This window comes from Micromesistius poutassou (genome assembly GCF_964030765.1).
Source record: "Micromesistius poutassou genome assembly, contig: SCAFFOLD_5546, whole genome shotgun sequence".
Classification (NCBI taxonomy): domain Eukaryota; kingdom Metazoa; phylum Chordata; class Actinopteri; order Gadiformes; family Gadidae; genus Micromesistius; species Micromesistius poutassou.
The window spans coordinates 1-13,332 of record NW_028178843.1 but is presented as its reverse complement, the minus strand read 5'-3'; the positions used below and the strand labels follow the sequence as shown (position 1 = coordinate 13,332).

The following is a 13,332-nucleotide window of genomic DNA, read 5'->3' as shown; positions in this document are numbered from 1 at the left end:
TGAATACTCTTTAGTTGCTTTGAAATGTATTACAGGAGCATATTTTATGTCACCTCAACTAAAGTGGTAGCCTGGAAATCCAGCCCAACATCTAGAAAGTTGTAGGGTCTGGCAACGAGTAATGAAAATGGCCAAACTTGAGGGGCGGCACCAAGCATGCATTTGAAAATATCACTGCACACAATTGGATAACACTACGATCAATCAGAAGAATACCAGAAGCTACCAGCGGAGCTAACCAATAGATTAGACTCTTGGCCCGCCTATATCAGATACACCAATATGATTAATGTTGTGGGCCAGGGGAATTGGGGAGCGAGTATATTGCTCGTTCCCAGAGTGACTCGCAGAGTAAATTCAAATTGTGATCTCTTGAGAACTCTGGATTTCCAGGGTACTAAAGTGGCACTGTCTTTTTACAAAACCTTGTGTTGTATATATATGCCCAGATCATTCGTTGTTGCCCCTTAACTGTACAGTTAATTTCTTAATAACTAGTTAATAACATATACCTATATACCCATATCTAGTTATCGACGTTAGAACCTCACTAGTCATTAGCAGCTCGTTTATAGCTCGTTACCTCGTTGTTTTTCTGTGTGTTCCCAGCTGAGCTGTTATCTGGGGTAGAATGGAGGTCCCAAGCCCCCTTAAGATGTACGGCCTGTACTTAGAAGCCGTGAACGATTACATCAACGAATCCTACGGAGAGGACGTATGGAGGCTGATTGAGGCCCGAGCGGAAATCCCCCACCTCAAGTTTGTCCGGCACCAGATGTACAAGTAAGGGCCAACTGTTTCTCTACGTTTTTTGCAAGGCCTGTCGATTTTGGGGGGAAGGGCTGAAGGTCTAAGAGATCAGCAGGCTAGAACATTTCCTAATATTTCCGTTTTTATTGGTTTTTAAAATCCAATAAAAACATCTGACAAATACATTTTTACAATTAATTCATGTTGCTAATTACTTTCGATCTTGGCCTCATTCATGAACCTTTGGGGATGACGATTGAGTGTGAATATTTCTCTCTCTCTAGCGACAACCTGATCTTGCGGTTGGCTAAGGCAGCTGGAGAGGTGCTGGGGAAGACCCACGATGAGCTCATGTACGCCTTCGGGGTCTACATGGTCAAGAGGATCGGTAACTATGGCTACGAGAGGATTCTAAAGGTGACCCCCCTTCCCCTCCCTCAAAACCATCACACACCACACACCACCAAGCTATCTCCACCATGCTACCAAATGCAATGAACATTCACACAAAGTTGTTTGTCACCAAAAACTTTTTAGTTTAGATTTAATTTGTGTGATTCAATTCAAACTTTCACCTCTCTCTCTCTCTCTCTCTCTCTCTCTCTCTCTCTCTCTCTCTCTCTCCCCCTCCCCACATTATCTCTATTTGTGTGTACACCAGGTCAATGCTCCTCCCCACGGAGGAGACGGAATATATTGCGTTATAACCATTACGATGCTTTACTGACCGCACCGCGCCTCAACACTGTAATCAGGCAGCCATGATGGATCTGTTGCAGGTGCTGGGACGCAACGTGCGTGACTTCATCAACGAGCTGGACAACCTGCACGAGTACTTCCGCTTCTCCTTCCCCAAGGTGCAGCCGCCCAGCTTCTGCGTGGAGGAGGAGTGCGAAACCAGCCTCACCCTCCACTACCGCAGCACCCGCAAGGGCTTCACCCAGTTCGTCAAAGGTAACCACGCGTGTGTTACTGGTGTGGGCTAGTGGAACTCATACTACTGGACACTAGGGTGGCTCTTTCCCCATGATGCATTAGTGGGACAGGGTTTGGGTTAGATGTGACACTGAGGATGGAAGTGTTGAAGAATAGGCTACTGTTCAAAATGCAAAGGTTAAGGTTATTTGTTTAGGTTAGAGATTATTTTGGTTTGGTTAGAGATGGTTCAGTATAGGTAGAAGGTTTGAGAATGTTCAGTTTAGGTATGTGGGACTATTCACACCTATAGTTCGGTAGAATCTGTACAATTCAGGGGTGAGGTTTATAATTTGTGGCATTTCCATTTGGTTGGGTAAGCGTTCACGCTGGACTGTGTTAGGCGAAACCAAACATGGTACACAAAACCGTCAAGCCTTAATGGTTTAACCAACGCAAGAAAGCACAAGATACAAACGCATCTACATCATAGGTATCTATACATGAGTTAGCAATCTTTGTATACCAAACTAAAAGTTTGTCTAAAGCCTCGAACCGATATCCTGATAGAACCTAGAATATTTTTATCATTACGGTTTTACCTTGCATTACTATCAGGATGTGAGTGTCACATAGCAATAAACTGGCTAGTGGAGCTGATACATATTTATGTGGAATGGTAATATTTTTGATATAAAGGGAAATTAGGTATTTCACAGTCTGTCATTTCTCTAGAATGAAACAGAACACAGTGTTGAAGGATTCGGCATATGAACACAAACTGTTCTGATGAATATTGGACACCACATTTGGAGTGCTTTCACCCCCTAAAGCAAGCAAATATTTTGGAAATAAGCCCTTGACACAGAATGCATTTATCACCACTGCATCAAACCGGATTAATCCAACACGACAAGTAATTATCTCAACATGAGAACAGCGATTGGCAACTAGGTCAGCCCTGTGGATTTGTTTGGGATTGGACGTCCAAGGTTATATGATATGATGCAGCACTCACAACCCTGGCTTTATTTCCAAAGCCTCCCATTAACTACATCACCCATAATCCTTCACTAGAGACCCTATGCTATCCTTCACCAGTTAATTACTGATGTGCCCCCCCCCCGCCCACCCCTGCCCCTACAGGCCAGCTCTCTCAGGTGGGCCGGCAGTTCTACAACACAGACATCGAGGTAGAGATCCTTTCCAAGGAGGAGACGGAGAAGATGACATACGTGGTACGTGCGTATGGAGCGTGTGTCCCGTAGGTCAAGAGGTCCAGGCAGCTCGCAGCCGGGCTCTCAGCTGAGCCGTCTCCTTGACCCAGTTTACGTCTCCATCAAGGCTGTAATATCCAGACCGCCTCCCCGGCCGAGCGTTTGTTTAGACTCGGAGCGCCAAGTGTTTATTGCACAGAGATAAGTGTTTGTTAGGATGGGGCTGTGGGTCTGGGACGCAGTGCGCAGCTGAGCGAGGTGGAGATGGAAGCATAATCCATGGGCCGGGCGCTCAGCTGTAAGACCGCCGCCATGTTGTCGGCTGTCATTGCCAGCACTCTCAGCAGCAATGTATTCAACCTCTGCCCCCCCCGCGATTAGATGTCAGCCGTAGTCGCCATAGAGACGGTACATGGAGAAAGTTGCTGGTTTGATTCCGGCGGTGGTATGAAACCAGACATCTCTGTCATTAAGTGCCATTAAGAGACGAGGAGAATAATTGTATCAGTTTTTAATGGGTCTCCTCAAATGCTCTTCAATAATAATGCAATTATTTCTCTCCAAACAACAACACACTTTATTTTAGCCTACAAGAGAAATGTCAATACGAAAAATGTCAACAACAAAAATGTCATTGTCTCTGAAGAATGAATATAAAATGAGAAAACCCACAAGTAAAAGTGAATTGCTTTGATATTTCAAAAGATATCATGGCTATATATAACGCCCACTAACAAACAAACAACTCACGTAGTGACTTTGAAGAAGAAAAAATATGTATAATATATAATAGGTATTTTATGAATTGTGTCTTGTTGGAATCAACATTTTTATGAACACCGCCAGAAACGAGAGAATCAAACAAAAGGGCCAGGTCTATAAACATGAGCTTGAACCCAAACAAAGAGAACCATGGCAGCCCATGTTCTTTGGTTTCCGTCCAGGTGTACAAGATGAACTTCGACAACGCCGCCTTCAAGCACCGCATGCCCCAGCAGAAGACGGCGCCGGGCTACGAGAAGCTGCCCATGAAGCGCGGCATCTTCTTTGACATGTTCCCTTTCAGCGTCATCTTCCGCCGCGACATGACCATGTACCGCATCGGGGACGGCCTCAAGGAGGTCTTCTCCGACCTCCAGGGCAAGAAGGTCAACGAGGAGTTCACCCTGGTCCGGCCCATGCTGGAGTTCAGCTGGGACAACGTGAGTCCTGGTGGGAGGGGGCTGGGACCTCTCCGTCTGATGGCTGGTCGATACACTCACCTGATCTTACTGACTGGCTTACTAACTGGCTTGCTGACTGACAGAATGATAGACTGGCAGGCTGACTTACCTGCATTTACCGTCTGACTTACTAACTGACTTACTGACTGACAGAATGAGAATGAGAATGCAGAATGAGATACTGGCTGGCAGGGGGCTGACTGACTGACCATATTGACTCACTGACTATGGCCGGATAAGGGTCGTCAGACTAGCCCTAATACTATGTCTGCATGCTTACCTATTGACTCATGAATTACCTAATTTCCTGTAATCTAATCTTACTCTTACTTAATACTTACTTATCTTCTTATACCTTAAGACAATATTTACAGTTTGTGTACTGTCTATGTGCCAGAGACTGTAAAAAATATAATCATCCATTAGTTTACACATTACGGTTATGGGTGTAGATTTTTCTTCTAAGTAGCATCGCCATTTTCTGAGATTTTTGAGACGGCAGCAGAAACAATCCATATTTTGCACATTTAGGGTGGGACTTGAATGACCAAAACTGACTTGAATGACCAAAACTCAAAACATGCAATCCGTAATAGTGGTTAAAGGAAAGAAAAGTGTCAACCAGGACCACACAAAATACATTTTATTGAGATTAACTAGCCACTGAGAACCTAACCATAGTATTACCAGACTCCACCTGAAGGCCGCCAGAGGAACCACATGCTAGTGGTTTTATGCATGAGACTCACAAACATGGCTGCTGGTGGTGTTTGATCATCATGATAGGAACACGGTGGTCTGTTCCCCCCAGATCTACTTCCATCTGAACAACGTGTTTGAGCTCATGTCCAAGGCGGTGGTGGAGAGCAAGCAGAAGGTCAACATCCCCAAGCTCAGCAAGGAGGAGCCAGAGGAGAAGGAGGAGAATGAAAAGGCCAAGAGAGAGGAGGAGCGAGGTGACCATAAAACAAAAGCATTATGCCTTGAATTTGTTCTTTAGAATCTGAAATAAGGAGTCACTATTAACAGTCCTAAAAGAGCACCCTGTTTAAGTGTTTATGGTTATAGATCCAGACATTCCACTCAATATCATCTAGGTTATTTGAGTCTGAAATGCACCACAAGAAACATTTACTTCCTGAATGACCACCATCCATCAACCTTTCATTCCATCCATCCACCTCTCATCCATCCACCCACCCATCACCCATCCATCCAACACACATCTGACTACCACCCATCCACCACCCACCCATCACCCATCCATCCAACACACATCTACCACCCATCCATCCACCCACCCATCCACCACCCATCCATCCATCCATCACCTACCCATCACCCACCCACCCACCCATCCATCCATCCATCCATCCGTCCACACCCCACCCCTCCCCATCACATGGGTGTGTTCCTCCTCCCCTCTACCAGACACCATGTCAGTGGAGGAGATGAAGGGGAGCGACCAGGAGTACAGCAGTGCTCTGACCCAGTACAACAGCTCTGCCAACCCCGGGGGAGAGGACATCGAACTGCTTGCCTTCCAGACAGTCACTGGTCAGCATCCGTTTATTGCTCAGTCAAACTTCTGCTCTGTCTTTGGCAGATAGACAGGTATGGTGTGAGGGGGGAAATTGAGGTGTTTCGGGGATTTGGGCTTTGGGCTTAGATGAAATACTGTTAGCATTCAGGCAGTGTTCGATCTAGTCTTCACACTTCTCTTCCCACTCAGGTGTGCGACAAAAACTTTGTATGTACAGAAAGTACAAGACGAGTGACAGTGACAAAGAGCTGTCCTGGGTCCATTCTCAACACGTCACATAGTGCTCTGATTGGAAATAACTCTCTCTCTCTCACTCTCTCCATACCTTCAACCAACATTTTGTGGGGAAACAAATCTCATTGGCTCATCCTACAGAATACTGATGAGGATGAAGTCATATTTCTGAAGTTCAATCCTCAGGTCATGGATTGTTCAGGGCTGATATACCTCATCCCTGTGGTTCTCTATCTCTCTCTCTCTCTCTCTCGCTCTCTCTCCCCCTCCCTCCCTCTTTCCGCCCCTCAGGGAAGTGCAGCGAGACCATCTTCGAGGACCTGCGCGAGCCCCCGAAGAAGCCCCTCCACCTGAAGGGCCAGATGAAGTACGTCCCCCAGTGGGACTCCCTCATCTTCCTGGGAACGCCCATGTAAGGTCACCACCACGCCTCCCCTCCCTGGACCCTGTCAGGGTCAGGGCTCAGGGTCCCGTCACACATCACATCCCAGAACTAGGGCATAAGCAGCACTGATACAGAATCTGTGGTTTCCACAGCGCTGTTGGTAGATTTTGTCTTTTTTTTTTTTACAGTTTATTTCATTTTCATGCTGTCAGTCAGTTTGCAGAGTCTGCGCCTCTTTTGTCAAACCCTGCTATTACCTTTTTGAATCCACACCTCGCCTCCACCGTCTGGGAATTACAGGAGTCAACGTGACATTTCAAGAAATGATCTAGCGGCGTTCCTTTTTACATGTTCGTGAACACGGATCCCTCCTGGCCCCGCTACAATGCCTGTCTCCTGGCCGGGGTTCTTCCTCTAGTATCGAGACGGTGGAGGACATGATCAAGATGGGGGTGTACGTCAACGACCTGAACCTCCACGACTCCAGCAGGGAGCTGATCCTGGCCGGCACCCAGCAGTCAGCCGAGCTACAGCTGGCCCTGGATCAGGTGGAGCTACACCACAAACCCCCACCCACCACCATGCTCGTCTCTGTTATTCACCTCTCCTGTCAAGAGGCAAAAAGTTCTGGGTTCGATCCCCTATGGCCACAGCCTAACCTGTGGGCATTCTTGAGCAAGCTGCCCTAACCCATACCTGCTCATTTATAACCTGTATTTGAATTCACTGCAAGTCACTTTTGATAAAAGCCGGAGCTAAGTGGCCTAGATTCTGGGAAGATACCTACCCCCTGCTGGGAAAAAAAAAAACATTCTGTGTTTCCCGAGTGGCTGTTCAACAGTTCAAGGCACTAAGAGGCCATTTTGCATTTCATATTTTCTGTATAATGTATTAAATATGATCTATGCTGTTGTGTGGGCGCCACCAGAGACCACACATAACCAAGGCAGGTAACACAGTGTATGCAATATGAAAACGGGGTTGTTACACATGGAAGTTAAAGTTAAATTAAATAAAAGTTGCCTCTAAACATGAGCCCTTAACTTCACAAACACAGGTATCCTTCTGTTCACCTAGTGTGCACGGGATATTAACGCACTAACAAGCACGGATTAGATTCCACGTGGACGTATTTTGTGGCGCCCGGCGGCCCTAATGCGTTTCCCCCGCTCGTCTCCCACTCCAGGAGCAACAGAAGTACGCCCAGCTGCAAGAGATCATCAAGAAGCTGGACGAGGAGAAGAAGAGGGGCGACTCCTTACTGTACGCTATGATCCCCAAAGCCGTGGCCGACCGACTGAGGAAGGGCATCACGGCGCTGGAGACCTGCCAGGTACAGCCAGACAAGAGGCCATAGGACTGATGGAAAGCCTTCCCTCCAAAGCACACATAGAGCCATTCAGCAGACAAGAGGGTGTGGGGGCAGCTGTATGTTACGCTGACTCGCGCAGTAAAGGTTAATGTATGGATGTTCTGATATTCCTCAGGTAAAAGCAGAACACAACATGAAGTGTTGCCTTTGCATGGATTTGTGTAGTCTACACGGCCACGGCCCTCAACATTTATGTTTATATGTGTCCTACGAACGTATTTGCGGAATGTCATTTAAATGTAAAATACGACACACAGAGTTACATCATACACTATTCAGATTGCCGTTGTGATACATTCCCGTGTCCGTCTGTCCTGTGTTCCAGGTGTTCCCAGACGTCACCATCCTGTTCAGCGATGTGGTGAAGTTCAATGAGATCTGCATCCATATCACGCCGATGCAGGTGGTGGACATGCTGAACGAAATCTACATCGTGTTCGACACGCTCAGCGAGAAGCACAACGTGTACAAGGTCAGCTTCCGTCTGTCTGTCTGTCTCTATCTATCTAGCTTCCCACCGGTCCTATCTATCTCTCTCTCTCTCCCTCTCCCTCTCCCTCTCTCTCTCTCTTTCTTTCTTGCTATCGTCTAATCAGTCTATCTCTCCATCTACCGACAGACCAATCCATCTATCTATCCATCTGCTCGTCTTCCTGCCTTGCCACCTGCCTGCTTGCCTGCTGTCTTTCTGTCTGTCTATGTGTCTGTCTGCCTGCCCACCTATCTGCCTGCCTATCTGTCTGGCTGTGGTGAGATTAAAGTAGAGGAGCTCCTGAAGTCTGCAACTGCAAGAAGAGAGAATTGGTTCCTTTGAGGGCGAACCATTGAGTTAAAACAATGCAGAGTATAGCTGCACTCACCGTTGTGTTCCGCTGAGAGAACTTGTTTCATGTATTATGTATGCCTTCCCCGCGCTTTTCTCCTCTTTGCCTTCTTTATTTAGTTTAAAAAAGACAAATTGTTTTAAAACAGAGGCCCTGTGTGCACCCACCTCCAGGGACGGCGTGGAGAGGGAGGGGAAATCTTTCACATAAATTAGATTAAATTAGATTGAATTTTGAACGCACCTCGGGGGAAATACAATACACAAGCGACTTGGGAAATCTATGAAATATGCGTGAACTTTTGGTGAGCCCTGATCATTGCATTGTAATGAGTGTCAAATGTGACAGTCATCTCTCAGAGGCAACGTGTGAACTTATATAGAAACACAGGGTTACAATAGAGGGAATTAGAGAGGAGAGGCTGGCAGCCCATCACTACCGTGAAGCCGTCTCTTCGTATTGTGAATCAGGACAGGTAATGAATACTCTGGAGTAGTTGCCAACACAGAGGGGTTTCTGCTACAGTCAAATAAGTAAGATAAGTGACTTGGAAGCGCCTGGGTGTTTAATCTTCCCAGTAATGGAATCTTCTACCACTGTGGTGTTGGAAGAAGATAGGATATGCAATGGAACAGATTTTGGCAAATGGGAAATGCTTCATATTCAAGTTAACAGTCCCTGATTCTGCAATGTTCAGTGAAATCCTGGTGTTATGCGTCAAAACACAGCACAAGAATGACTCTTTTCATGTGTCAGATGAACAGACTATCCCGCCGTCCTGATATCTTTCTTTATCTTCTCACCTACTCTTTCATATCATTTTACTGAAAGGTACAATATGTAACATTGACACTGAGCGGATACTGCGGTCCAAAGTCACAATATTGGAGAGCGCTGTCTCTGCCCGCCACCTCCTCCACAGACCAAAGTTCAAGCGGGTTGCCAGGTTGAGAACACTGAAAGAACATGAGAGCAGCCGAGAACAACATAATATTTTGAAACAATTAAAATGATTCTATTGTTGACAATCGACGACGAGCCCTACACTGTAAATGTATCAGCTTATTTATATGTTTGCAATGCATTTGTTGTTTGCAAATGATAAACCAGCTCAAGTGGCATCCGTCTGGAGATCCTTCTGGCCTCTCCGATGTGTCCATCTTTCAACACCAAGACGTACTCATGTTTAAGCACGGCTCTGGTCATGGATCTCTTTTGAAGGGTTACTAGGTTACTAGACCAGTACAAACTAAGTTGATCCAGTTTGTTTTCTTGCTTCCATGGCTGCAGCACGCTGTGTTTGTGTGGCTGTTGGTTTCATATTTGGCCGCCCAGGTAACTCAGAGAATAGTGAATAATAACACACAGGCCAAAGGAAAAACAACGTTGTTTTTTTTAAAGTATGTTTCCTTATATCATGACGTATCATGGTCATTTTACTTTATGATCTAGCTGACGGGTGGCTTTATGATCTCGTAGAGTACATTTGTGATGCACCTTTAAAGGTGCTGTAAGGTAAGATTCAAGAGCTATTAATCCAGTGTAATTTGTTAGAAATGGCACAGCCACCCGTTAGCTATCAGGTGAAAGAGCTCTGTGAGAATATCAGTTTCAAGTTGATTGTGCCAGTCTCTGTAGAGCCGATTTAGTTTTTTGACATATAACATAGGAAGGATGGTTTTTTTGGTTGTTCAGTCTCAAAATCTTGCTCTCTCCACTCTTTTCTACGTTGCTTTGAGCTACCAATATAGCAGGCAGCTGATCAGGCACCTTTTGACCCTAGTGTTGCCCTTTACAAGTCTAAGAGATGAAGAGTAGTGTTGTACAATGTGAAGCCTGAGAAGCAGGATGAGACGGTAACTGTTTGCTCTCTTGTGCTTGTTGCCTCCCATGTCTTAATCCAATGTAACCTTGACACAAAGAATAACCCATGGCGGTGTTGGTGGTGCGGGGCAGGTGGAGACCATCCGCGATGCCTACATGGTGGTGGCGGGGGTGCCCAACAAGACCACCTTCCACGCCCACCACATCTGCGACATGGCCCTGGACATGCTGAGCTCCATCGACCACCTCAAGGATCCCTCCACGGGGGACAACATACAGATTCGAGTCGGTGAGGGGCCAAATGCCACGCTTGGGGCCGCTAGGCAGGAATGTTTCATCAAACGTGGCTTTTGTTGAAACGTGGAAAGTTTATGGGAAAACAAAACTATCACATATGATATGAGATGAGGGAGAATTGCAGCCAGTTTGCTAGAGGTAGCTAAGTTTGTCTATATATATATATATATATATATATATATATATTTGGATTTGCCATTGTGGAGAAGCTTTTATCTCAAGTGTTTTTCATTTCTGTGAGTGAATACATTTCTTACCATGGGTGACCCCCTTGGGAATCTACCGCAACAAATCCTGTCTAGCTCGAATACAGAGTAGAGCAGAATAAAAGGCATGCACTCACAATATTGTAGACGCTTTGAATATAATCGTCCTCAAAATGGCATGTATATAAAATCAGCCAAATGGCATTTATATCTATCTAACCTCTGCAGTGATAATGCCACGCTATAGCGGTTGAGCTAGAAGGAAGAAGGCCAGCAGCTCTAAGTACAGTTGGTATTTGGAGCTGGTGCGAATGTAACCCGTCAGTCATAAAGTTATTCCATACCCCAGTGATGCATGCTCACAGGGAGGCGGCACTGGGACTCAGTGTGAGGAGGATCCGTTCGGTCCGATGCTTGGTATGGTGTGGGGCTACCCTGGGATTTAGGAGGGCTGAGGAGACGATTGAGATTCTAACCAGACTCGAACCTCTGCTCTCTGCCAAGGATTTAACCAAGGAGGGAAGGTGTCCTGACAGCCCCGTTATTAAACTGGGATTTGAGTATACTATATATAAATATAGTATACTATATACGTATAGATAAACGTTCTTTATCTTTCTTACTCAAACACTTCAGGTTCAATCAATGTCTTTTGCCCTTCCCCATTCCAAGGTCAACGATGTAATTCAATTTTTTTATCAGTGTTTTAAATAATCTCTGTTCTAAAATAGATATAGATATATTGTGTCCTCACTAACCATGACACTTGACAAATGGAAATGATGGCGGGTTGTTTTTTCTTTCCTGTGAGACAGTTCCATGTTGAAATAGGTCTCATGTTCACTGAAGCCTGTCAAGCAGTGCTAATAGTGGATGACTCAGCCATGACTTATCTTTTTTAAATTAAAGAATACTTTTCCAACCAATAAAGGCCTGAAATAAACAAATTAGAGCACAGAGTACAAAGTGGATACAGCCGAGTTCCGCTCAAAAAACTTGTTGAACAAACCCTTACCGGAACACGTCCGGGAGCGTTGTCATGTGTGACAAAGCTGTGTCCCACTTCCTGAGCATTCCTTCTTCCTGGTGTTCCGAGCCATGTACTCCTCACTAGCGTAGTTGTGATGTTACAAATATGGGGATATGAGTCTGTTAAGGTTACTGGTATTTCCTTGTTGAGGTATCATTTTAATTTCAATAAAAACACAATATGTAGTTACATGTAGTCATTTGGCAGATCTCTTTTTGTATCCAAAGCAACTAACAATTAGGCTTGGAATGTAGCAAAGGATACAGTTAATATTGGAGGAACGACAATAAGAAAATCAACACCAGCAACCACTGGACAGTGGAGAGTAGCTATAGGAACCAGGGGCTACGTCGTGTAACCCAGGGGTGTTTGTATCCCAGGGTGTGTGAGCATCTTCTGGGGGGTACAGGTAAGGATTTAGATTAGCTTTGTTATACCTCCCAACAAGGGCCTACATGAGGCAAAACAGGTCGGGAAACATGGAAATATATATCATTTGGATGATATATATTTCCAATACCACAAGTGTATGGATTTCTTATCAGCGGAGGGGGGGCGGGGGGGCTCTGTGGGAAGATCACACCCTCAATCTGATGACAGCGTTAATGTCAGGGTAAGGGAGCTCAACCAACAGCCCTCCGTATGGTTATCCCCCCAGGGGTCCACACGGGCATGGTGGTGGCCGGCGTGGTGGGGCTGAAGATGCCTCGCTACTGTCTGTTCGGAGACACGGTCAACACCGCCTCCAGGATGGAGAGCAATGGAGTAGTGAGTATCAGCCAATCACATTCAATCAAACCCGAGGAGAACCTAGTACGAGCCAATCAGATCGGAACAAAACCGGGTTCCCGGCGGGCTCAATGAGCTGGATAATAGACTTCTTATTTCTTGGGGTTGATGAGCCTGAGCAATTTCTGGAGATGAACAAACGATTGCAGTTTAATACAACACCACTTCCTGTGGTTGATTTCGGCTAAACATTAAATAAAAACACATTTTTTAGGTTGACTTACACAGTCATTTCACTCACAACAAAATATGCCCCAAAAAAACATTCTTTATTAGTTATTATAATACATCCAAGTTAACTTCCTGTAGAGCTGACACCAGCAGGCTTTATATCGAAACTAATAATAATATCATGATATGAGTCAGCATTTAACGTAACAGACCATGGCAGACAGCTGGCGAGCTCCTTCCGAGATTCATTCTTCCTCATACTGAAACCCAAACTGACAACACTTTCAACACAATTATCCAAACCAATATTGAACCATTTTTTTTCTCCACCCGACTGTGTCCACACAGGGTATGCAGATCCACATCAGCCAGACCACCAAAGACCACCTGGAACACGAGCCCTACATCATCGAGGAGAGGGGCAAGATATTTGTAAAGGTAGAGGCACAGAGTCACGGTGTGGAGGACGGTCTAAAGAGACTGCAGTACCCCCTCGGTAAACATCCATCATCTAGATGTTCTTTCACATCAAGATGGCTGGTTACACTAGAA

General features: G+C 45.5%; 1 protein-coding gene across 1 annotated transcript; it reads left to right on the top strand.

The window, feature by feature from the left end:
* Nucleotides 1-655: 655 nt before the first annotated feature.
* On the top strand, nucleotides 656-13,276 carry LOC311373333 (soluble guanylate cyclase 88E-like; the record flags this gene model as incomplete). Its single annotated transcript, XM_084490107.1, has 14 exons — nucleotides 656-783; nucleotides 1,035-1,167; nucleotides 1,530-1,704; nucleotides 2,812-2,903; nucleotides 3,827-4,084; nucleotides 4,917-5,061; nucleotides 5,537-5,662; nucleotides 6,174-6,294; nucleotides 6,686-6,815; nucleotides 7,454-7,600; nucleotides 7,965-8,111; nucleotides 10,420-10,576; nucleotides 12,479-12,588; nucleotides 13,129-13,276. Coding segments are annotated over 14 exons (2,017 nt in total), but the record flags the coding sequence as incomplete, so codon positions are not given.
* Nucleotides 13,277-13,332: the final 56 nt, after the last annotated feature.